Source organism: Streptopelia decaocto (assembly GCF_964273445.1).
Source record: "Streptopelia decaocto genome assembly, chromosome: Z".
NCBI classification, from domain to species: domain Eukaryota; kingdom Metazoa; phylum Chordata; class Aves; order Columbiformes; family Columbidae; genus Streptopelia; species Streptopelia decaocto.
Window position 1 is genome coordinate 46,359,825 of NC_138657.1, and position 26,851 is coordinate 46,386,675.

Here is a 26,851-nt window from a genome sequence, read left to right on the forward strand (position 1 = left end):
GTGAGAATTCTGTAGCGCGGACAGAAAAGAGAAAAACTTGGTAATTTTTATCATTACCCATTTCTTCATTTTAATCATCAGTTAAAATAATTGGAGAAAAATATATTCTAGCTAGAAAAAAAATGCATGTCAAATACAGCGGTTTCTGTAAATAAGATGTACATGAATAAATGTGTGATATAATTCAGTCAAAACCAACAGTTTCTATCAATATTATAGTACAATACTAATGTATAACAACTACTAAAAAAGTGTTTCCACTTCTGTCTACCTTTCCTTGGGCTTGTGCAGAATTGTCCCTGCAGTGTATGTTCTGGAAGGAAATGTGAACTACAGCTGTTGGTTTTATTAATAAGAATGGAAACGGTTACATAAGAAATAAAAACATATATGAAATGGAACAGAAGCAGTCTTCCCCCTCTTCTTTTTTTCTTTCTGTTACAACTCTGTGAACTTTCCACCGTTTAGGTTAAATAGCCTGATAGTAAAAGCACAGAATTCACAGAATAGAGTATATGTTGCAGATTGCCTTCGTTTCTGTAAAAATGAGGTGTCCAATAAAGCATAACCAAATTTTGAAGAAATTTGTTAGGGATATTTTTTCTTTGGCTTATTGGTAGCGTCATGGAAATCACAATTCTGTAAGGGAAAGGCTTCTTCCTGCTCCTGTCTTTGATGATGACAGGTGTTTAGGGTGTTAAGACTTGCTTCTTGAAAAGGAAATAAACTAGTCTAAGCAAATGCACTACAGCTCTTGTTATTGTTCCTGTTTTCAATGATATGTATTATTCCTTGTGTTTCATTGAAATTAAATTTAGAAAGGTTGAGCACAATTTTCAAAACTTGTATTGGGGAACTAAAACCTTTTTGAATAATTTAACCTATTTTTAATAGGCTGGATAATTCAATTAAGATTGTGTGAAAGAGCAAAGTTGATTACATAAGGAGTTACACAAGCAGTGAAGTCAAAGGCTTAGTGAGAGAATACACAGAAAATGCTAAATAAGACCTTTTAATTGTTTCATGTTTTCCAAAGTAGTGCTGTAACTATGCAAAGGAATGTTGTCCTGTAAGCTTTTTGTATTTTTTTTCCTTTGAGTTACAGGCTGCATACTTTAGGAAATCCCTGCAATGACACTGGAAGGCTAAGTTGCATGTATATGAAGTGCTAAGCTTCCTTTTATTTTGTTAAATGGCTGACAAATAAGAAATTGATAGCTTCAACTATGAAGAGCTTCAGAGGTGCTTAGCCATGTCTTAGTTAACTTCATTAACATTGTTATCTAAACTCCAGTGGGTTTTGGTTTGGAAAGTGGGAAAAAAAAATTGAATGTTATAATTTAAATTGGAGTATTTGTTTCTTTCTCCTTTGTAATGGCTGAATAATTGTGATGGTGTTCTAGGGCTGTGCTACAGTATTACCCATAATAATATGGGATATCTTCATATCAAGAATAGCCTTTTATCTTTTTTTTTTTTTTCTTCTACCTTGCAATATGACCATTTCTTGTGTTGGAATTTTTTTAGTGTATTTGTTTGATCTTTATACCTTGGAGGGTATTTTTACATAAGACTTGATTACTGCTACATTTGATGCTTTTTTTTCTGTTAAAGTTCCTCAGTATTTACTGTTTGCATTTCATACAACATCTGCTCTAGTGCATGCTGTTCCTAAGAATTTTGAACATCTGTGACTATCTTTTGTTTCATAGAATAAGTAGTTAGTCAACATCTTTTAGATATGATAGGTGGTTCTTGTTGTCTATCCAAAAATGATTAAGTGTGATCTATTACCTGTGTAGTTTCTCAGTGTTAAAATTGAAATATGAGTAGTAATGATGCTTTTGTATTATGCTATGGCTTTCTTTCATGTATTCTGGCTTCCCCTAATACCAAACGTAATTGTTAATGAACTGCTTTCGTTTGCTTAATCACATGTATCAAATGGAAGCCCACTGAAAAAAGTCTTTTGACTGGCATCAGTTCTAGGCATTAATAGTTTGGTTTAATGGATATGAATTAAATGTTTGGAAAGTTGAGTGGTAAATGGGAAAGCAAGAGATAATTTTATGGTTAGATAAATTTGGATTTTTTCCCTAAAATGCTTAATATTTTCTCTTTCTTTAGGGCTGAGGGTAGCCCAGAATGGCCGCAGCTTCATATGATCAGTTGTTAAAGCAAGTTGAGGCTTTAAAGATGGAGAACTCCAACCTTCGGCAAGAGCTAGAGGATAACTCAAATCACCTAACAAAACTGGAAACCGAGGCATCTAATATGAAGGTATTGCAGACTCTGTGCCTCCGTACCTCAATGTTTGTTTTACTGCTTTTTGTGTCATGGACTGATAGTTGCTCGACAAGTTTTGTGTGCTTTTAGATTCCTACAGAATTCCTTTTCCAAGTTGTGTAAGGGAAAACAATTGAATCTACTTAGTGAATATTTTATTTGAAAATTTAAATATTACAAAACGTTTTTTTAGAAACAGCTTTTTATTTTCAAAGCTCCTTTTCTGGTGTGTCTTGATAAGCACTACTGTTTTAGTACTGCTATACTTCTCAGCACAAAGTACAGTCTGATGACATAGTTTGACAAAGCAAGTATTATTCAGCTCTCGAAAACATGGGAGGGAGTGGAGGTTTTCTGTATTTTAAGGTAAGTTTTGGGGTTTACTGCCGTTACAATATTTAATGTCCCAAAAGGAAAAGTTCATTTTAAATAAGACCACATGTTCTTCAGCCTCTCCCAAACACTAGTTTCATACTTAATAATTTCACACTGCTTTGTCCATCTGGTGTTTAGTGGCTAGATGTAGGCCTTCAGAGCCACCTCTCCAAGAGGAAACACTAGCCTCAGCTGGAATTTAGGTGGATTTTGATCAGTAGGAAGATACATACACAGCTGCATCTGTGTCATCCATTGCACTAGACAAGGCAGAATTTCGCAAGCATTATAGCTGCATTAATGTAGTGCTCTTCATAAGTTGACAAATGCTGCTGCTTTTGCTAACAGCCAGGAAAAACACACTGCTTTTGGTACCTCAGTTAATATAACTCAAATTGTTGGTATCTCTGCACATGCTGCTGTATTGGGTAGGCATATTCTAAATATTAAGCATGTCCATCTCTTTTCTTTCCAATCTTTGTATCACTTATTGTTCCTTTATAACTCATCTTTATTGTTTTAATATGGTAATCTGATGAATATAGCAATTAAAAATACTTTGAACTCAACTTTTATTCTACTAGCATGTGGATTGTGACCTGTATATTCACTGTAAGGATAAAAAAAAATGATAGTGTTCTGAAGCACTGTCACTAGTTCCAACACTTGAAAGCACAATTTTTGTAGATACATTTAATCTTTGCATTGCAGTGTAAAAATTGAAAATGGGTCTGCTACCTAAATTAAAATGAAATTGTAGTCCTTTACAGCAGCTGCTTGAAAAAGTGGTTGCCTTTAGCAGCTGTGGAAAAATAAAATTGTTTGCTCAGTTGTGTATCTGAAAGCTAGTTGTGTCACTTACACTGTTTTTCTTAAGATAATATTAAAACAAATCTGTTAGTAACTCCCCTCCCTGTCAGTGCAGTCTAAAATAAGGGAGGGAACAACAGGAGAGATGATCTTCCTCATACTTCAAAAAAGGAAGAGCAAAGCGTGTCTTGTTTCCTTCTTAGTCCACATAACAGTTTTTTGGTTGTGTGTTTGTTTTTTGGTGGTGATTGTTGTCGTTGTTTTTTCTCTTAGCTTTTGTACAGATAATTAAATTTCCAGTGACCTAGAGACAAACCAGCTGTATAAGCTGGTCTCCAGGGCATTAATTTGTGATGTGGAACAGTTTTCTGTCCTTACTTCAAAACTGGCAGACCACCAAACAGAAAGCAGCTCTATTGCACTCCACAGAGCAGTGGTTATGGGCATATTCAGAGTAGATGTCACTTTTTTCTTCCTCCTCCTGAAATGCTATTCGACATCTAAGGAATTTATCCTAAAAAAAACTTTAACTCAAATACCAAACCCAATATGTTTCTTTTCATTTTGGGGGATAGGTTGCAGGGTGATTGTTCAGATTAATTTGATTGATTTTTTTTTTTTTTTTTTTTAAATCCATATTCTATGCAGAAATCCAAATCAGCTGTGTTTCTCAGGAGTGCTTGCTCCTGCACCATGAGGTTATTTCTTTCACTTGTTTTTTTCAGATGTGTTTGGAAAGGGTCAAAACTGACTATTGACTTGAACCTGAAGGATGGTGTGGGAATGATCTTGGAGTCTGTGGGTGAAGTTTAATGGGGATCGTTGCAGAATTCTGTTTTGTCGGGAGATAATTTTAGTTTTGCAAGCTTTTGGAGAAAGTATGCTTTTTTGGAGAAAGTATGGGCTTTGTTCCACTACAAGAGACTGCACGGTTTGTATGGTTCCAGTGCCATAATTAGGGATTATTGCAAGAAGAGTATTTAGAAGAACCAGAGCAGTGGAGATTGAAAGCCCTTTGGCTACCATATAAGCACTTAAAACTCTAAATGCTTTGGAAAAAATGATCCTTTGGGAACATGTAAGATGCAGCCCTTCCCACCAAGTAAAATCCCAAATACTAGTTGGAGAAGGGGAGCAGCAGTGAGGGAAAAAGGCTGTCGTTCTATGGCAGACATCACTATTCTCGCACCATGAATTTTTATCCATGGGCTAGTGCAGAAACATCTCACAGTGATTCTTTGTGTTGTCAATGTGTTTACTTGTGTCTCCTCTTTTTTCCTTATATTGTTTACTCAGTTGCAAAAGTTAGGAAGAGCATTTTGAAGACTACATTGAATCTTTAAATAAATTGGTTTTGGAAGTAGTAGTGTTAAAATGTTGTGTAAGTGTGCCTTATCTTTATAGTCACCCCATTTCAGAAATGTAAGGTAATCATACTGGAATTAAAAGCTTAACATGAGCTCATCTTGCGTATGTATTTATTATAAACTACTGCTGACCTACATAAAACAATGTCTGAATGCTTCATGTTTAAAGCTAAATTTCATATTTAAAAGTGAAACTGCCCATTTGCTGACCAAAAACCAACAATATGATGGATTAACAAAGATTAATGTGATAACAGGGGTGCCAAAATGATTAGTAAAACAGTGTCCACTTTATTTTTTAATTAGTGTTGTCGTAGGGATTAACTGTTCAAACAAAAGCAAACCCTTAGCGTATTATGACTAAAATGGGGAATTCTGTTGTTGCTGTTGACTTGCTGTCAGATGAAATAGAACAGTTTGATATCATAAAATGTTCTCTCTAAATCAACAAATATGCGTTTTGATGCTCAGTGAAATAATTATATTGGCCCATAAATGAAGAATAGTTTCATTGTCTAGATGTAGATAGTAACTGCAAAAATACAGACTGTGGATGAATTTAGAAGAAATGAACATAGTTTCATTTGACTTCAAAACCTGTTAAAATTCACGAAGAGACAAAAGTGCAGGCCAGTGTCAACAATAGTACTTTGCGCATGTAAATGCAGGAGACTTTTTGTCAGAAAAAGACCTCAGATTTTGAGACAGAGATTGCAAACAAAGACTGTCGCACCTGGTTCTTGGAAAAGACAACTGTTTTTCTATTAAGGATGGCTTTTTTTTTTAAATTTTTTTTTGATGTCATAGCTAATTCATATCAGCATTTTTCCCTGTATAAAATCTGGGGGGGAATAGGTATATGTATCTTAACTCGAAGTAGTCAGGAAGTGGCAAAAGAATAATGTCATGCTTGATTGTCACACCCATGCTCTGTCTGGATTTTACAGTCAGTGTGTAATGTGTCTTATCCTTGTGTAAGAAAGCCATCTTTATGATATGTGATGTGCTGAGGGCAAAATGTTCTGCATTTCATCTTTATGTAGTACACTTAAAATTCTACATATGATTTTCCAGCTTATTTAATGTCTTCTGTATTGTATCACACATATCAATAATAGAGGAGGAAGGCTGTGTGCAGAACTGATTCAGATTTCTTGAAGTATTTTGCAAATGTTCTAACCAGCTAAATAGATGCTGTTAAGCAACAGGGCAATGGTTCAGCTCTTGTTCTCAGAAGATCATGAGCTACTTATTCATGGGGGTTGCTCACAGTGGTTTGTTTTGGGGAGGCTTTTTTTTTTTTTTTGTAGATCATTGTCCTCATATAAAGGTTTTAGTACTAATAATTTTCTGTGGGTTTTTTTTAGATGTTGTTTTGTTTGAAGGAATTCAAGTTTAAAAGACAAAGTCCTAGAGAGCCAGTTACTGTGGTGTCCAGTGTAGGTCCAAAGACTGGATAAAGACTGGATGGTGTTCGTGGGTTTCTTCTGCTAATTAGATAGCAGGGTGATAAACCTTGTGATGCTGTTTTTTGTATTGGAATGGATGATGAAATAAAAAGCAAGTGCTAAGATATTTTTGAGGAATTTGATTTTGAATGTGTTTGTATAATAGTAAGCTAACATAATTTTTTGTTGTTGCAAAATATATTTTAGCCTATAGAATATAATAACCCAGATTTATTGCAGTGTTGTGTATACTGTATGAGGTTGATTAATACTCAAATTAGCAGAGTTAAAGTGTGCTAAAGAAGATGCATGGTGCCTGTTTTTCATCTTGTTTCTGTTATGATGATTTTGTGAGAATGAGAAAACTTACATCTTACTAGAACTGTGTAATTTTATAATTAAATATGATTGTTGCATTTTATCTGCCAGTATAACTTCCTATAATATGTTATTATGACTGTTTAAAGGGATGAATATACAAATACTTAACTGGAATAGCAGACTGACTAGCAAGTTAGCAACTTAACAGTTACAGTACCTTTTTAGTTTCATTAAAGAGGGGGAATCTGAAAAATGTACTGCTTCCAGCTTGAAGTTTGTTAGCATCCATTTGTTTATAAAATCAGAAGACGGATGTTCAGAAAGTTCCAGGAACTAACTGGTTTGCGGTGTTTTGACACTCTGTTACACTTTTGGACGTGAACTCTTTGTCAACCTTGTATGGAAGTAGCGTTTTATGATCTATTAGTCATAAGAGTTTAAAAAAAAATAGTGTTTATAATTTACATTAGGATTACCAGTGGCTGAATCACATAAATTTTTTAGAAGTTTACACTTGTAGTGACAAAAGATTTCAGATACTATTAGAATTCTTTATCCCCATTGCCTAAATTTTAACGTTTGCTTTAAAATGGCCACTGGAGGATTCTCTCTTTTGGAATGTGTGACTGCTTTTATCAGGTATCTCCTTGATTAGATAAGCAGATTATCACATTTTAACTCACCAAACCCTTTTTTATGGTCACACAATCTGCTTAGCCACCATTTATTTATGTTTTACTGTGGAAATGTACTTTATTGTGATCAGCTGTTGCTGATTGTCTGTGTTTAATGATCCTTATCCTAGCACAGAAGGTGCTAGGAGATACTGTTGTTACTGGCACAAGAATTTTTAGTTCAATGTTTCATTGTAATCCATGTGTTTGCAAATTAGGATTTGAAGCCAACATGTTCACAGAGACCTCTGATACTTACAGTTTAACAGTTTTGTTATATGCTGCATACGTATGTAGTGAGTATGTATCTGTATGTGAGGTTCCTCAAGGAGATGGTCAATAAATACATTCAGTGATTACCAATGTTTGTCATCCCATCTTCAGAGATCTGACAACAGTTTTTATAATAAGGCACCAGAAATCACACATTTTGTTGGGGATATTTACTGTGTCACATAACAGGACTTTCCCATCTCTTTCCAAAGGGAGAGTGTTTCTAGCTTCATCTTGCCTTTTGACTTTTTCCTTTTATCTTTGGAGAAAAGATTTTTAGTTGACATCGCACAGAGTAAAATGTTCCACCAGGGCATACAGAAATAAATAATTTAAAGATTATGTTAAGCTATGAAAGCAAAGCATTCAGTACACAGAAAATAAATGTTTATGTTAAAATAGATATGTTTGATCTGGAATTGCTTCTGGTGAATAGGCTACACATAGTAAGCAAACTGTGGTATAACTTGGGATGATTATATCTGAATCTTGAATTTAGTATGATAGGAATTTTGGTGTGCATCCTGTTACACATTAGAGTATTAGTGCAGTTTCCATAATTGTCACTGGAAATCTAATTTCCAAGTGATCTGAGTTATATGGTATGCTATTTCTGTTAAGAGGTCAAGTCAGATAGAATGTATTATAGTTGCTTCATGAATCAAAATGAGTGTTGCGATATCTTCCCAGTAATTGCTCATATGAAGCATAGGGATATTTCCATACTATGCAGAGAACATTTCAACATATTCATAAGTTACCTGGAAAAAAAAAAATTAGATGAAAAAAATTGATTTTCAGGGTGATAAAAATTAACACGAATTGTGAAGAGCTGCCGAAGAATCTTAAGGTGTCAAGTGACTGAACTGAGTACTTGGCAAATAAAATCCAGTGCTCCAAAGTGTAAACCAATCATGACAGAAAACAGCCTTAAATTTATATATGTAATGAGGGGTTCTGAATTAGCATGGCAACAATGTAGAAAGAGGTCTTTAAGATACTGTAAATATGGAGAGGCCTTTGGTCTGTCCAAGTGTGAAGAGCAGCATTTGCTCTTGGTTCTGTTCTCTTTTTCCCCAGCTGGGTCATGCTCCTTTAAGAAGCAGGATGAGGAATTTCCCTCCCTTCTAGACCTCCAAAGCATTGTGAAGGAGAGGGGCCTTCAGAGGTGGGGGAAGGGGCGCCAGCAGCCCCGGAGCCCATGGCTGAAGGACAGCAGCAAAGAGCCGGTGGTAGAGTAGGAAACTGAGACATCTGCCTGGCCAGCCATGGAGAGTCACGTCGTGGATCAGGTAGCTCTCTGCAGCTCACATCTTCCCTGCAAGGACACAGCAGGCAGTGCGGGAGTCGTACTGAGGCTCAAGAACAGCAATTGAAGTGTCTCTTCAGGCAGTTTGTTTTTTTTTTTTAATTCAAATGGTTAATATTTTAATTAAAAGGTTTGCTGACTATCCTGGTTTATAGTTTGGTGTTTTGTTTCATTTAAAAGCTCTTCAGTCTTCTTTGGGAGCTCAACAGAAAGTGTTAATTTGTAGTTCTAAGCAGATTCATCACAAAGCTGTGCGCACCTGAAAAATAGCATGGTCCCCAGTGCAATAGTTTTTGTCTTACTGAAAAACACTTCAGATAATGATTTCAGGAAAGTATTTTTGGTGAGAATTTGTTCTTATGTCAACTGGGACTACAATGTGTGTTAATTTAACTTTCAAAATTCTATGTGAGGTGGCACTAGGATAACTTTGTCACATTAAAAAGTGGTAGGTTTTGGGTTTGGTTTTGGTTTTTTGTTTTGGATTTTTCATTTGGTTCGTGGGTTTTTGCTGTTTTTTGTTGTTGTTGTTGTTTGGTTGGTTTTTAGGAAACCAGAGTTATTAGGTTATTATATCAAGGTCCAGAAAATTCCATAGAATTTCATAGAATAGATGTTCAAAGCCCATCTAGTCCAACCCCTCTCCAACGAGCAGGGACATCTTCAACCAGATCAGGTTGCTCAGAGCCCTGTCCAGCCTGGTCTTGAATGTTTCCAGGGATGGGGCATCTACCATCTCTCTGGGCAAACCTGAGCCAGTGTTTTACCAACCTCATTGTAAAAAATTTCTTCCTCAGATCTAGCCTGAATCTCCCCTCCTTTAGTTTAAAACCATTACACCTTATCCCATTGTAACATGCTCTGCTAAAAAGTCTGTCCCTGTCTTTCTTATAGGCTCTTTTTAAGGACTGAAAGGCTGCAATAAAGTCTCCCCAGAGCCTTCTCTTCTCCAGGCTGAACAACCCCAACTCTCTCAGCCTGTCCTCGCAGCAGAGCTGTTCCAGCCCTCTGATAACTTTTGTGGCCTCCTCTGGCCTATGTCCAACAGGTCCCTGTCTGTCTTGTGCTGAGGGCTCCTGAGCTGAACACAGCACTCTAGGTGGGGTCTCACCAGAGCAGAGGGGCAGAATCACCTCCCTTGACTTGCTAGCCACGCTTCTTTTGATGCAGCCCGGGATGCAGTTTGCTTTCTGAGCTGCCAGCGCACATCACCAGCTCATGTCCAGCTTTTCATCCACTCTCGACCCCTTCATCCCCCAGCCTGTATTGACACTGGGGGTTGCCCCGACCCAGTAAGTTGCCAATGTGATCCCACATTTACTTTACAATTTATGAAGCAGTTGCAAAGCGTCAGGGTCATCCTGTGATGTCAGTACTGTAGTGCTGCAGACATGTAACCTGTTTTCACTGTGTCCTTCAGTTCTGGCCTTTTTTTTTTTTCTTCTTTTTTTTTGCATCATCCTAGTTCTGCCTGAGCATGCCTGGCTTTCAGCTTTTTGGTGAAGAATCCGGTTTACCTGAATACAGATGGCAGTGAAAGAAACTTCTCCTTTTGCTTGCTACTCGCAGCAGTTGAACATAAATTTTCTCTCCTTAATTAGCCTATGTGTCAACCAACTGATGAGAACCTTCTATCCTGCTTTTCATTTGCTCATTACCATGCAAGTAGTGTACCTCAGAAAGTGGTGCCTGTATTGAATCTGTCCTTGTCCCGGCATTGTTTGCCTGCATCTTCCAGCCAGCTCTAACGCGCCAACTTCATTTTGTCTGACTGATTTTTTGGCGTTTCTCTGAACTTCATTATTTTTTTTTTTAAAGCTTGTTGTGACACCTGCTCTGTCTGGCAGACAGTAGAGGCTTTGTCTTGAATTTGTTGATACTTCACTGAATTTTGTTGTGGCCCAGCTTTTGGGGAGCTCTAAGTAGGAACATAAATTCTAGCAGATAATAAAGAGAAATTTAGAAGGAACTGGAAGTGTTTTGAAGAACAACTCAAGCTGCAGTAGCAAATGAGAAGTTTGTGTCATAAGTTTCCTGTTTTTACCAAGAAAGCTAAGGCAGGGAATCAATGAATCAAAAGCATAAATTAATTTCTGTTAAATTCTTGTTTGTATCTTGTTTTAATCTTTAGATTAAAAAAAAAGCACCAAAGAAGACTTAAAATGCATTTTGTTTGACTTTGCGCATTCAAATATTAATGAAATGCCAGCATTAAGATAAGTGATGCCACCCTGATTTTGTCAGCTGGTTTGTACATCCTATGATACCATTTCAGTTATTCTACAAAAAAATCTTCCAAAGTTAGCATGCTCAACGCTCACAGGCTGAAAATATACTGTTGTATAAAATAATCTTGTTTTCTAATCTACGTCTGCAAATGAAGTTTTTAAACACATATTTTCATGTATGTAATGATCTGTAGAGGGTTAGGTATTTCTCTTGAAAGAAGTGCAGACTGCAGGAAATTTATTTATTTATTTATTTATTTATTGTTTACAGTATTAAAACTAGACTAAAACTCCATGCTTTTCTGTCAGCTGGATTTCTTAGCCAAACCGTGTCTCCTTGAATGAACGGTGGTCTTGCTGTGTCGGGGTTCCGTACATCATGGGAATTGCATGACTAGAGTCGCCATCAGAAACACTGTTGGGAGAGAGCTCACCTGGTAGCAGAGAATCCATTGAGAATTGTGGGATATAGACCTCACATAGCGCTGTGGCATCCCAGGCAGACAGTGCTCAAAATCCAATTACTTTCAGTACAGCTTACCAAAATATTTTGATGCAATAATACTGTATATTTTGCTTTCAGTGTAACTGAATTGTGTTTAGTATGCTGAAATGATACAGATTTAAAAAATTTGCTACAAGTTGGCTTTGTGCACTGTAGTGAATCATCTAGATGTAGAAATTTCACATTATAGCTACTTAATAAGGGAGATGTTTTAAAATATAATAGCATAGGATCTGACACTTTGAATGTCAGGTCCTCTTCCAAATGTTTGGCCGTATAGGCATTTGCGCAGCAGATACGCATGTATGCCTGCTCATGGTGAAAGCCTATTTTAGCTTTGTATTCATCCCATTCTGTGAAACAGCTGTGATAAAAATGGACAGAATGTCGTGGCACCTCGTTTTGTTCTTTGAGTAGCCATACTAGACAAGTCTTCATGTTTGTTTTATTGAAGTGCCTACAAGAACAGTCTTTGCTGTGCATGATAATAGCTGGCTAGTCTAATATGAGAGTGAAATGAGCTGTGTATATAGCCTTAGACAGAAAGATTGTTAATTTGGAGAATTCTTGTGGAGAAGTCAGCAGCATACTGGCTACTATCTTTTTGCTGCCTAGCAGTCTTCCATTGATATAAACAATGCCTCATTTAAGGCTAAATTTCTAAAAATTTTACTTTTGACTCATGGAAATAGTATTTTTTTCCAGTGTTTTTCAACACATGCATTGTTTGATGAACAGACAGGGTGAAAAGGCATTGATTCAGCAGTAATATTCTTTGCCTGTACAAATCTTTATGGAATAGGTGCTAAATTTTGAGCTCCTGTAGCTTGTGCTGTGTGAATTCACCTGGTATCTTCTTTCCAGTGTATGGTTGTTTTCCACTTATTTTGAATAGATCCTTTCCCCATGTGTTAGTGCTTGAACTTAAGTCTTTCCCTTCTTTCAAGGGAAAACTGTGATCATGGTTGGCATAGGAAATATTACATGCTGCTTTTTTGCCTTTTTTTTTTTTTTCCCATAAGGGGAGCTTTCATCATCTTTCTCAAAAAAATTCCCTGACTCTGAGCTGGATTTCACACATGCATAATGTTTTTGTGGTGCCCCACACACCCATGCCTTTCAGGAGGGAAGAGATTATGTGAGTCTCAAGGCACGTAAAGGATTGTGACACGGGGTAGAAGACTACTGGTATTACAGTAAATATGCAAAGGATAGTGCAATGGATAGATCCTCTGAAAATACTGTGGAAAATAAAAGTAATTTTGAAAACATTAGTGTGTTTTATTCATTTGATAGATTCTAATGTGTGAGTGGAAGAGACTCCCGTAAGGTGAACTGATTTTTTTCAAATTGAATCAAATTATGGATTCTGGGACCTACTTCTGTTTGGTGACTGCACAACTAATGCAGTTAGACATTTCCAAATAACTCTTTATATGTGAACCAAAAATGTAGTTATAAAAGTCATTTAGCATGCTACAAAATGCAGACATATAAAATATCAGAGTATTGAAGCAGTAAATAAGGAGCAGCAATATTGTGTTTGATTTGCGTCATCTTAAGTTTGTTGGTATGATTTCACAAGAAGTAATATTTTAGCATTATCTTTGTGATTCTAAAGATTCTACCATTATCCAAATTGGTTGGAATTTTTTTTTTTAGCATTTAGGTGGTGTTATATATAGTTGCTGACATTACTTCAGACAGCATGCTTTCTGAGCATAAAATCAGATAACGTTAGTTGATCTGACAGTGGGCTTCACTAACAACTTAGTAGACTTCAGTATGTGGTTACAGCAGGTGACAGCTCTTGACCATGCTGGCATGGAGTGTATATTTTTCTTTTAGAAAATGACATTGTTGGAAATTGAAATGAACAACATCATTTCACATAACAAACACTTTCTACGAGGTTGCAAGTTGAGTTGCTGCAGTGTTTCACCTTGGTCAGCAGTGCTGTCGTCGTTGCTGTCATCATTTGGACCTCGTTATAGGGCTGAGCAACCAGAGTGTTTGCTTGGTGCTTCAGGCAATTAGAAGGGCTCCTACCAAACTTGATTAACTAGCAGTGTAGTTTGCAAAAATGTATACGAGTAAAGGGCCTTTTCCGTAGCTCTCACTTGTTCCCTGTGAGTGCCGTCTTGCGTGTGGCAGTATTAAGCCGAGTTCATATGGTTTTAAGGGGTCATGTAGGACCTTGAACTTAAGTTTATGCTGCTTATAAATGTATAGAAAATAGTATTCTGGTGTCTGTCTGCCCCGCTGTTTTGATATGTAGTGGTTTTGTTCAGTGATGGATGTGCTTTTAGTATGTTACTGTTTTCCTGCCCTTTTAAACCAATAGTAATTGAAACAATGTCCAACACCAGGTTGAACTTCAGAAATCACTTCCAGTTCAGAGTGTATATTAAGTTTTCAGAATATTGATTTAAAAACATGAGCACAAATTATGTCAGGAATATTCTCATTCAAAAATACTGTTGATTTGGTTAAAAATAATAGTTCTGAGTCATTCAGTGTGCATTATTGCCAACCGGTGTGGTGCTTAGATGTTCAATTGCTGTCTGAAATAGTAAACACCTTCTATATTTGTGCAATTACACTATTTTTATACTCAAATGCTGTAAATGTACTGGTAACCAAGGGAAGTGTAACCTAAAAAACCTAAACTGAAGGATATTTCAATTTGGGTTTTGTTTACAAACATAAAAGGAAATACATAGTGAAGTCTGTGTATATATATATATATGTAGATGACAGAAATGCCTCTTTATACAGGCGCAAGTATAGTTATTAGCTTAAAAGTATGAACAGGTATGAAGTGTCTTACTAAAATTGATGGATAGAATAGCATTTGTTGGAAGTCTTTTTAAGTGTAGACTCAGCTTACCTTTAAAAGGTCCAGAAAATTTCAAAACCTTTTGTTTGCTTACTGTTCCAGGTGATACTGGCCTGGTGTATTGCTTCCAGCAATTTAATGTATTTAATTTTTGTGATGATTTTCACATGTTCTGACATTTGCTGAATACACAAAACTCTTTGAAAAGTGAATATTAGTGATAAAGCTCTTTCCATTTTGGGGCAGGGGGTGGATCTTGAGCACGTAGTGTTTACAGAAAACCAAATGTATCTGATTTGTTTGAATTGTCATGAGTGTGCCTTCCTGCCAAAGGAGAGGTATATGGCTAAACCAGAATGTCTTTGTACAGATACTATATATTGAAATATTTCTAAATATTAATATTTATACCTGTAGTCCTAAAAATTGAGTGTACTTTTAGATCTTAACTCACGGGGAGTTGAAATCTGGCATTGTTAGTGTTGTTCCCCTACAGTTTTGTTCTTTATTAACAGCTTGATCAAATTCACAGCCCTTAAGCAATTTTATTGACAACCATTACCACTTAACTGGGTGCATGTACTGTTAGTTAAGGTGCTTTTCTTCTCAGTACTTTTCCAGTTAGCTGCTGATGGGTCTGATCTGTTTTATTTGTTTGTGAAGTAGTTATAAGGTCAGGACTGTATTCACAGAGTACAAACAAACAAAAACAAGTGGCATTGTTTCTGTACTTCACAGTCCAAAGACTGTGAAGACAGAAACCTTTTAAAATTATGATGAGTCATAGGGACTTATCATTTTCCAAAAGCATTAATTTGTACTTCTTCTGCAGGACAAGATGAACTAGGTTATATTTAAGTGACCATTAAAATAATTTGACTTACATTTTTTAAAAGAACAGAAAAGAAGTTTTACAGCCTTCCGTATAGGTACATTTATGTTTATGTGCTTTATCAGTAAGTCACTAAGCAAAGAATTTGCGTAGAATAATGCTATAAACCACTACTAATACATTTATTCAGACTTGCGTAACTAAACAGAATATAAATTTAAATTTATTTAAGTTGATTCAGGTTTAGTTGTGGAGAAATTTTATGCTATTTAGCAGACATGATATCAAAAGTAATATAAAATTATTGTGGAAAAGTACTGTTTCAAAGCACTGTATTAATCTTGGGGGGTGTCAAGGTTTAAGGCCAAGGCGGCAATAAACCGTGGCAGATGCTCCCTGTTATCCCCTTTACCTCTCGCCACCCCTTCCTTTAGATCAGAAAGATGATAAGAAAGATAAGGGGAAAGGAAGAAAGACTTAGAATTAGTTGGAGAGTTTTAAAGGGTTTACTATTGCTACTAATAAATAGAGAATATATACAAACTATACAAAACAAATCTGCAGTGCTCGATGTGGAGCTGGCGTCACTCCAGCAGCAGAGCTGGGTGTGCGGAGCTGGCGGCTCCAGCAGGTGCAGCTCAGGCCCCCGGAAGTCATGGGTGGGACTTCACAGCAAACCGGAAACTGGTTGCAGGATGCGGGGCCTGAGGCCTGTAGGTCACAGGCAGACAGGCAGGGTCCTCTCTAGATGCCGGCCATGGTTGAAGAGCTTGACCCTCATGATCACCCTCTTGTATAGGGGGTATGATGATTATGGGATGGAATACTTCCACTGGTCAGTTCTAGTCACCTGTTCCATGCACCCCTCCTCAAACACGCCCCTCTCACAATGGAACGTGGGGAAACTTATCAGTCTTTCTTGGCTACCATAGTAATAAATCTAAACACAAGCTTCTTCAGCATTCTGGTGGTCTCTTATCAGCAACCGAGTACAGCATCCGAGGAAAAAATATGCAGGCTAAAACTCAGAGAAGTGCAGCCACCTAGAAGAACTTAGCTGAAAGAAAAATCACTAAAAGAGAACTGGTCTTGTTTTTAACAAAACCAGGACAGGGGGAAAAAATGGGAGAACTCTACATAAGCAGCATTAGTGTTGAGTCCTGGAGTTATAATAAGTGAATAAACAAAAATGTGCATTATCACAGTAACAGATAACTTGTGTTTCTCCAAATGGGTTATTGCAGAAGACTTTTCTGTTCCTTTATTCAAATAAAACCGTAAATCCCCCAGTTTGGCATTTTGGCACACTGCCTCGTTTTCTACCAGTACTTGACCCCGAGGCTGCATCTGCCTCTCTAACCTTTGTCTGCTTCGTCAGCTTAGATTTCAAAGTGTGCCGTGATTGAGTTTGAAACTGATGTCATAGCATCCATAATAGCGTTGTTACCTTAGCAATGATATTATAGAAAAGAAGTGAGGAAAAATAGAAAAGAATGCTTTACCTGCTAGCTTGGAAAAAAAAAATGCATGTGATGTTGAAGAAAAGGGAATAATTTAAAATCTGGAAGTTACAACTTAAGTTAATGAATTGTAGCAGAGAAAATTGTGAAATATGATCCCGTATGCTAGTGTTTCCACTGTTGCCAATATTCAGAAAGCACAGTCCCTATCTGCCAGTGTAATTTAGTAGCACAGGAAAAGGTGATAGTATTTCCATTTAACTGTTCATGTTGGCTTCTGAAGCAGGAAGACTTGTTATGTAGGAAAGTATTCTGAAGTTACCATTTCTGAAATAGCAGAACTGCCACGCAGAGAGGTGAGAAATGGGCTTCTGAGAAGGGAACAGGAGGAGGCATTGGAATTTCAGGTTGGGTTTTTTCCTTGCACCAAGGCGCTGTTCTCAGAGGAAAGGGATTCATTAGTTATTGCTAATTTTAACTGAGTTGACAGGTCTTGAAGAAGCCTGTAAAACTCCCAGGACCACTCCACATATCCACATTGCCCTTTTAGGCTTTTAAACTAAGACTGATGTCTGCAAATGTTATCTGCCTTTATGTTAGATAATGTAGGAGTCCTCCTTTGAAAAACACCAGCTTACTTGTTTGTCTAACTTTGCTGACAAGGCAGATGTTATGTATAGAGATGGCTGAGCCATATGGCTAAGGAAGATGCCCTTGGATGTACTTAAAAGCAAAAGCTCAGTAGAGATGTGTTTCTGAAAACAGTGGTTTTATCACACCAGACGTGATCCTGAAGGCTGTGCCAGCATTATCAGCTAGTGCAGTAAGAGCAGATCTGTGATGCATTATGTGAAGGACTCAATGTGCATACTATATATGTTGCAGGGGATTTTCTTTTTGGACTAGCTCCAGCCAGGTCCTGTGGTGTGAATGCCCATTAACAGTCTTGAGTGTAACTGCTGGCTTGGTTTGCTTGGAATAGAATTCAGTTCACACTTCGCAGTCACCCTGCAACGTGAAACAAGTGCAGTTGGTTGGGCAGGTGGGAGTCTGGCATCAGGCTGATCCAAACTAAAATGTAAATGCGGACATGCACCTCAACTCCAGTCAGACAACATGTGAACTGGGAAATTTGGCCTCAAGTTCACTGGCAAGATTATTTCCACAAAACAGTATAAACATAATTAGTGTGTCAGTACTCCAGTATTACTCTTCCTACAGTACTGGCATCTCATTACATGGTTGGTGGCAGCAACGATTGTGCTGCTACCGTGTGCTCTTAGTCTAGTGTTTGCAGATTATTTCTCCAGAACCCTCTGTAGTTCTTTACTCAAAATACTTTTGTTTCCTCCCCTGCCCTGCCCTGCCCCCCCCCCCCTTTTTTTTTTCTTTCCTCCGTCTCTGTACAAGGAACACCATTTTGAATACAGGAATGCTCAGTAGTTTGTTTGTTTGAAGAGTATTTTTACTTATAGATGCTGGGTTTTTTTTTCATTTGAAAAGAGCAAAATGCATTTTAAGGTTACCTGTGCAAGTTGCAAGAACCATTAATGTTGACAGTATGGTATGCTAGGCTCTTAAAAAAGCAAAATAGTCATGTGGACATATTTTAAATCATTTAAAATTCCTTAATTTTCAAGTCTGGTCAGAAAGTACAATTCTGATTGTAGAGTCTACCTATGAAAAGTATGAAGTATGTTTCATTATTCAGAATTGTTTTAATTTCTTGACTATTGCTGTTTCTAAAAATACTTTCTATGGCACAGTATGAAAAATTGTATTTTAAATTCCTGTAAGGGCTTTTAGCTTTGTGGCCAGTCTTTTCAATTTATTTTTGCTATTGATGTATCTGCTATTATGATATAGAAGAGGCATTCCCTAACTTGCATTTGGTTTTCTCTCAGAATTTAGGCCACTAAGCATTACGGACGTGGGGGCCTACAAGACCCTTTTAGTATAGCAGTCATTGTTTATTATAAATCTTTTTGTGCATTAGAAGTATATTCCTTCAGCTGTATAATTTTATAATACATAGTTTCAGTAGCACACAGCAATGTTCTTGGCTTTAAAGCTTCAGCTGCAAGAAGGAGTCCTAAATATCTTTCTTGAAGGTGTGGTGGTAGTAGTAGTAGTAATTAGCCAAATAATATTACACCATGAAGGAATCTTAAGTCTTTTCCTTATAGGTGTGGTGGTTGTAGCATTGGTAGGGGTAGCAGTAGTAGGAATACTGTGACTATTCTTGCTGGTTTACATTGGTGCTAGGGCATTGCAGAAGATAAATCTGGGGGATTACTTCTGCTCTGCTATATTTGAGATTTTAAAAATGTGACACTCAAGATAATTTTGTTACTCTTAGTTACATATCCAGGTTTCATTTTTACAAGGTTACCTTCAGGTACACAAATGGAGTAATCTAACTAATTTCTCTGTGCTTTCATTTCTTCATCTGTAAACTCGAAGTAACTGCTATTCACTTTAAGAACTTTTAAATAAGCCAATAGATTTGGCTATCAGAGAGAATGAGTTATTGAGGGGTATACTTTACATCATGACTCTTTGGGGAAATAGTGTGGATTATATTTGATGGCAGTTAAAGGTATAACACTTGATCATTAATTACACGAAATATACTTTACAGCAGCATCTCAGTAGCTGTTACATAAATGTGCACTTAAGGGCAGAAAAATATATATTTATCTTGTAGTTTATTGTTGTAAATATTTCTTAATTAAGCTTAATTTCTTACAGGAGGTGCTGAAACAGCTACAAGGAAGTATTGAAGATGAAGCAATGGTGTCTTCTGGACAAATAGACTTACTGGAACGACTTAAAGGTAAATGTATAATTATATTGTAAGTAGGTTCATTTGTTTCTCAGTTGTTTGTTCTTTGAGATAAATTTTTTTAACTCAGCTGCATGTTCTTTCCAATGCTGACTTTGATTAGGGATAGATTCGGTGCCTGTAATTTTTGCTAAACATTTTAAGACACATTCTCAAAAAAAAAAAAGTTCCTATGCTGCTTTTGTGCTTTTGCTACTATTACTTTAGGGGTTCATATGAATTCCTTTTGGTATAACTTGCATATCATTCAGTTCTTCAGAAAAAATACATTTGTTTAAATTAATGATGGATTAGCTCCACCAATTTTCTAAACTTGTTTGGATGCACTGCCTCCTCCATGTCATATTACTGGAATTGTATCTGTCATGCTGCAAATTGATGCCCCCTTCCCTAGAGCATGTGTTGGAATGTGCACCATCCCATTGTATGGGATGTGCAAAGCAAGCCCAGACCGCTTATACTCCGTGTATACATCCATTATCCCTGCCACTGAACCAGAAATGTCATAGGGAATGTTTATGGGCCGTGTGGTGAACAGAGTTGTCATCATTTACGTGACGATGAAGCATCTGCAGGGTCTCTGAGGAAGAAGCTATTAAGAAGTGAGCCACGAGAACAATCCATAGCATGTTTATGCAAAGCTTTACCCATTTCTTAAGTCCTCTGGGAAAGAGGCAGGCAGGTTCAGGTGGGGGTGCTGTTCTGATTGTCAGGATTGCAGTTTGGCTGTCTGCTCAGACTACTAGTGTTCTCCCAAGTGTACCATTAAGATTGATTTTGTTTCACATTGTGTTCTTCGGTGGTGCCAATGCAAAATGTTTCCATCATAAAGTCATGGAGTTGTTTGGGAAATAAGAAATTAAGGTAGAAATTATCTTTAAATTTGTGCTGCTGAACGTCAATTTTGAAAGTGTTTGCTTTTTCTTATCCAGAACTGAACCTGGAAAGTACCAACTTCCCTGGAGTGAAATTAAGGCCAAAGGTGTCCGTGCGTTCGTATGGGAGCCGGGAAGGATCTGTGTCAAGCCGTTCAGGAGAGTGCAGTCCTGTTCCCATGGGATCGTTTCCACGAAGAGGATTTATGAATGGAAGCAGAGAAAGCACTGGATATTTAGAAGAGCTAGAAAAAGAGAGGTAATTTTCTTTGTTTATTCATCCAGTATAGATTGACTTATAATTTTAACATGTAAGTTTACTGACATACCTAGTATTTAGCTATAATGCATATGGCTTTGATCACTGGTATGTTTATCTTGACAGGTGAGGAAGCCAGGAATCTGCATTATATTTAGATGCACAGTAAACAAGTTTAAAACACATCATACAATTCCTACTGCTTCATCGTATGTGCGTTTCATTGTTACTCTTCGTTGCTGAAGGTTATTTTACTTTGATCAGCAGATTGTCAACATCTGAAATATATTTAGACAGTGGGAGGAGAGCATCCCAGACACCTCTGTACCTCATCACTACTATTGTTCAGTGGTGAAACTCCTTACAGTGTGATGGTGCAGTCTCTATCTTTTTTGCAAATGTTACTACTGTAACTGGTTGATTAGTTATTTACTGTTATCAGACATTTACCTAGTGATCCCGGTGTCTCAGCAAAAATGTCAGCTAAACAAAATTATTTATTCTGTCTTCAATATGTTGTTCTCATCTGATGTTTTGTGTTGACAAAATAATGAGATTTCTTTTCTTGGAGGCAGTGATGTCCATTTAATAGGAAGCACACACATTCAGACCATAATACAGATATGTAGCACTTTATCAATCACTTGCAAAGGAAATGCAAAGTAAGAGACATGCAGCTGTTTCCACTGAAGACATTTTTATGTCTTAAAATGAACCTGACTAAAGTCCCAGGTGTTTTCAGAGGCCTGCCTATCAGACAAGGTTTCATAAAGATCTGGTTGTTGACAGCTACTTAATAGGATGTCAAGCTGGGGGCTGCAAAACAAAAATAATAGCAACACAGTATTTTTATGTCTAGTAGTCATGAACAAGCAAAAAACCCCACTTTCGAAACATAAAACATGGGGGGTTATAAGTGGTTTGTGGGCAACCCTTCAGAAACCTCTCCTCTAAAGGGCCTTTCCTACAGTACTTGTTTGTATTCTTCCAGTGCTGTTTTTACCGCATGCGATACTAAAATCTTTCAGTACAGATAGGACTTTCAGTTACGGTTCAAGTGAACTCCAGGTCACTTGGAACAAGGAGTATTAATTTATAGCAGCTGAAGTTCTTCATGGTGATTAGCAAATCTGATTTAGGATCTGTGATTCTTTCCAACTCTCCTGTATTCTAAGGTGATAAGTTCTTTGAACGTTGCTCTCAGTGATAACGACAGTGTAGGCAGTGTATTTGTTCCAAGTAGTGCTGGAAAAAGGGGATAAGGATATTTTTATTTCATATGAGCTTTAGGCAGTGTTACTGTTGCAGCTGATGGGGTAGAGATTTGTGCTGTGAAGACGGTCTGTATAGGCATGGCCTGATCACATCCGGCTTTATTATTAGTGAAATCATGGATGATCCAAACTGCTGTGATCTTCATGCTGTTTCAGGGGATGTGTAGGGTATTGGCAAATTAATGAGATGTTTATTAATACACTAATTCACTAAGTGTTTGTTAGTGTAAACAACTTAGAAACAAGAAAAAATGCGAAATGTCATTTGTATTGAAAAAATTACTTAAGCTTAGCTAGAAGTGATCTTCTGAGGGGAAGAAAATTAATCAGATGGTTCACTTACCAGAATGAACATATATTTGTGTGCTTGTTTCTCATTTGCTTACTTCTCTAATTTCAAAGTCCAAAAAAAAAGAAGAAAAAGTAGGAGGTGTATGTTTTTAGGTTACCAATTTATAATATATTATTTTAAAAATATCTCCTGCTTTCTCTCTGGTCATTTGTTGGGTGTATGTGGTAAGACACTGTACCAACAACAAAACTTCTCAGAGGACACTGCAGGTCACTTTTTGTGTTGGTTTACCTTTGCAATTTAGTAAATTTAATAATCTCACCTTTGTGAAATAAGATTATAATCTTATCATAAGTTGTTTCTGAAAATGTTTGTATACCGTGTTTATTCCTTCTGGTTTACACCACTCCTTGTTTTATTTTCTTAATGTTGATTTTGAGCATTTTCTCTCTCTTACATCCCTTTGACTAAGTGACTTACCTAAGTCTTTACAGCATCTATCAGCAGTGTTTTATTTTCAAGATCTTATCACGTCCCAAATGAAGTGACAATATTAATTGTCTTTGTAATTCACATAGTGCAAGTAGGGTAGCATACTGTTTGTTTCCCTTCTCCCTTTTAACTGGGAATAACATAATTATGCAGAAAATATTTCCAAAAGAATAAACCAATTTTCTGCATTCATTCAGCTTAATCTATTGTCGGGAGCTTCAAAAATGTACCACATTAGAGAAGTCTTTAACCACCCTTCAGAAAAGCAGTTCAAATGGTAAACTTTTTGTTAACTCATAAAAATAAGGTTCCAGAAGTGTGCTTCTTTTGCCCTGTTGCATTCTCACTGAACTTGACAGCGTATGACAACAGAATTTTCTCTGATACTGTGAAAGTCCTGATATAAATTTTAGGGTATAAAAAGGTGGAAAGACCCAGCTCAGTTATTCCATCACTTTTTTTTCCATAATCAGTAACACTTCTGCTACCTTAAATGCCCTCCTAACCTCAAGAAGTTCCAGAAGGCTGAGAAGGAGCTATACTTCTGGTTGCTATAGTGTCTGATAGTCATGTTAAGAGTGGGGAGCAGCTTATCAGACACATCTACAGAGACTTGCTGCTTATTTTCAAGGAAATAGAAGTGCAACCTGCTACAGTTGTCCCAACTCTTCAAGGCTTCTGCTGAGAGACCTTAAGATATTGTTAAAACCTGAATTCTCATGAAGCAGTGATACAAAACTAGTAATCTCAAATAAAGCATTACTTGTAAGCAAAAATGACACTATTACATTAAAGGAGTTGCCCTCAGGTCATACATTATGTTGTTTATGGAGCACTGATGGCTCCTACGTTCTCTTCTTGCTTCTAGCATCAACTGTGCATGTCAAAACAGATAGAATGGCACAGTGTCTCATAAACTGAATAACCCTACATTTCACAAGAGAATCTTAGTCACATGTTCACTTAGCCAAAAGTAATCCCTCTGGCTTCTGCTACCAGTTCTTTGACATCCAGATGCAGAATTAGTCCTTTTACATTTGCAAATCCTCATACAGTAAAAATACTTTCTATAAGGATTGCATTAATTATGTTTTTGCAAATTTGATTTCACAAACTGGACACAACTGACGCATGAGCACCCAAGGTGGAAAAAAGGGGGAGTCTTGCAGAATGTGATCAGGCACCCAGGGCGTGTGTTAACAGGAGGGGCAGGTGGGAGGCCAAAAATATCTACTTTCCTCACAGGCTTCCCTGAGCACCATCTGTTAGCTTTTCTTTCAGTCTTTCTAAAGGACTTAAGGAGTTCTTGCCAGCCCCATCCCTGTAGCTGGGGAATTACTCTTTTCCTGTAATCCTGCTACACTTACCTGCCATGGTATGGTAATCGTCACTTATTGTTTCTTTTCATCAATTTTGATTGTATACTTTGCTGTTGTTAAAGCTGCCCAGTAAATGACTCAGTGTGTAGTCTTGACATTCTTAAAATAATTCTGTTTCAACATAACTGTTGAATCAAATCTGGAAATTTATGTAATTCTGTCCATGTTTTAAAACATCTAACACTCTTTAAAATGTGTGTAATTTTTCAGTCTCTTGCAGTTGTAATGAGGGATTTTGTCAATTTTAATTTTCCATTTGAACACTGGTCAGGCCACTTGCATTGGGTATGGAGTATAAAAGTCAAGTCATCAAACTAGTTTGAAACCTTTATAAAGCAGGATCTAGGTCGAACAGGTCTTTTAAAGCACATATTGTTGAATTATTTGTTCTACATGAAGTTCTCGCCTGTGCATGTTTGAGTATCTTAATCTCAAATAGCGATTAGGATGCATTATCAAAGTAGTCAGGGAAGTTTGTGTTTTTTGTTGTATGCTGTGTTTTTTTTGTTTAACACCTTCCAGTAATTATCTGTAATGTGTTCGTGTGGTTGATAAATGCTCATTTAGCTCTTGCTCAGAAAATCCACAACCTGTGTTTAGAGAGGGGGATGCAGAAGTTAAATGATAGGGACTAATACTGGAAAAGGTTGTATGCAGCTTTCTCTTCTCTGACTAAGTCTTAATTTTAACATTTCCATGAATGCTAGTGAGCAGTATTAAATTGTTAGAAGGCAGAAGAGTGCTCACAAAGCGCATTTATAAGAAATTAATAACGTGTGTATAAAAATAACCAAACCAACCAGCCAACAACAAAAACCTCACCAAAACCAATGACAACAACAAAAACAACCAAGAATGGGTTTTCTTTATACCCCTACTAGCCAGATTTTGCCTCAAAATGTTAATACCTTTTGAAAGTGTTGTAACAGTAAACACTATATTGATAAAGTTTACAACTGTGTAAATGTAGTTCATGCAAGATTGATAAAATAGCATGTAAAATTTGTTAATAGATTATTTTCTTCTGCATATATTAATATTCCTCATATATTATTCAGGAACACAGTATGCTTATGGCACCCATTTAAATGTTTTAAACAATTGCAAATGTATCCTATCTATAACATTTGATGGAAAATACTCTTTGAAGTATTTTTTAATACTCATAGTAATGCCTTAATTTTGTGTGTGTTACCCATAGTTTTGGTAAAGGTGGCAAAGTTAGGAAGGAGACAGTGTGAAGATGGATGAGAATTTAATTCAGTAATGTTATTCAGGGAGGTACATGCTCCTACAACATTCAGGCCCTTAAATGTAGTTCGATGCATTGTACAAAGCATATTGTTTAAAAGACGCAGGATACAAGTTAGCACATGACTAACTTTTTTGCTTTCACAAAATACCTCAGTTTTAGGTTTCAAAATGGTTTTGTAGAGCAATGTAGGTATTTTCCTCTTCTATAGATGTGGTCCTGATATACAAGAAGCTAGTGACTTGATTAGCAAAGAGGAGTCAAAAGGTTGTTTAGCCGGGACCAGGGAACTGCACCCACCTTCTCAAATGTCTGCTTAATGCCCTCTTCAAACTTTGTTTTTCATTTAAACTTTTTTTGTGGATATCGGTGCTTGTTTCTGTACCCACATATGGTAATGAGGTCTTTATCTAGTGAGACATTTCCTGCTTCTGTTTTTAATAGATCTCTTTTGCTTGCGGAGCTTGAGAAGGAAGAGAAAGAAAAGGACTGGTATTATGCCCAACTTCAGAACCTGACTAAAAGGATTGATAGTCTCCCACTTACTGAAAATGTAAGTACCTTCAGTATGCTTAGTCATGTATCTGATGCTATGGTCTTTGTTTAGATGCTGTGTATATTTTATGAATTTGGTGATGTTCTCTAATATAATTTTAATTTAAAACATATTTATTCACTATGTAAAGCCAACCTTAGCCTAAATCATGCATTTTTCTTATGTAATTTTACACATTAAAATTCATACCTGTCAGTATAAATGTCAGTGATAGAGAAAAGCACTGAAAAGTTATGACAAATTAATTACATGTCAGTACGTTGCTTCTATAACTCTCTCCCCAAAGGTCTTTTTTCCATCCGTTCTGTTATTTAATGCATTATTTTAGTTTTGAGAGCAACATTAGCCTAAGAGACAACTTACACAGGAGCTGTCAATTCATAACAGCAAGTAAAGTTGTGCTATAGCCTGTGTAGGTGGTGTTGCTCCATGCTTTTACCTTGGCATCTCCAAACTATTTACATTCAAGTCATAATTATTTTGACTAACGAAGATATCTGATGTCCCAGATAACACAGATTTTCCTGTTGTCAGACTTCAGCAGCTGGAATATATTTGCAGTGCATTCCTTGACACATACAGTGTTAGGAAGTCCTGGTTGCCCATTGTTACAGTCGTACCTGATCAGGAATAGTCAGCCTCCTGGAAATGGAAACAGACAGTGGAAATGTTTCTGTGACTGCAGTGAAGCAGCTGGACTTGAGCAAATCTAACACTGAATTGTAACTGAGCTTATCAGAACCCCAGAAGCAAGGCAGGGAGGTCTGAAAAGGATCTTGAGGAAGGGCAGTCCCTCACCAAAGGCACTGTCAGCTGTATCTGAGTCACTCTGTTTTAGGTTTTAAGATTGTCTACCTAGTTTCATAGGTAATCAGTTTAACTTATCTCTTCTTATGATTA

General features: G+C 36.8%; 1 protein-coding gene across 11 annotated transcripts in view; it reads left to right on the top strand.

Moving 5' to 3' along the window:
- Nucleotides 1-26,851, top strand: part of APC (APC regulator of WNT signaling pathway) — a 108,729-nt gene that overhangs the window by 31,336 nt on the left and 50,542 nt on the right. For 7 of the 11 annotated variants that reach the window (XM_082074395.1, XM_082074400.1, XM_082074402.1 and 4 more), the window contains 4 exons: nucleotides 2,128-2,280; nucleotides 19,479-19,563; nucleotides 20,505-20,706; nucleotides 25,840-25,948. In XM_082074395.1, coding sequence (XP_081930521.1) covers nucleotides 2,146-2,280; nucleotides 19,479-19,563; nucleotides 20,505-20,706; nucleotides 25,840-25,948 — 531 coding nt within the window. In that variant the 5' untranslated portion in view covers nucleotides 2,128-2,145. The remainder of the gene's footprint in view (nucleotides 1-2,127; nucleotides 2,281-19,478; nucleotides 19,564-20,504; nucleotides 20,707-25,839; nucleotides 25,949-26,851) is intronic. The other 4 variants (XM_082074392.1, XM_082074399.1, XM_082074401.1 and 1 more) reach the window with 1 other exon arrangement.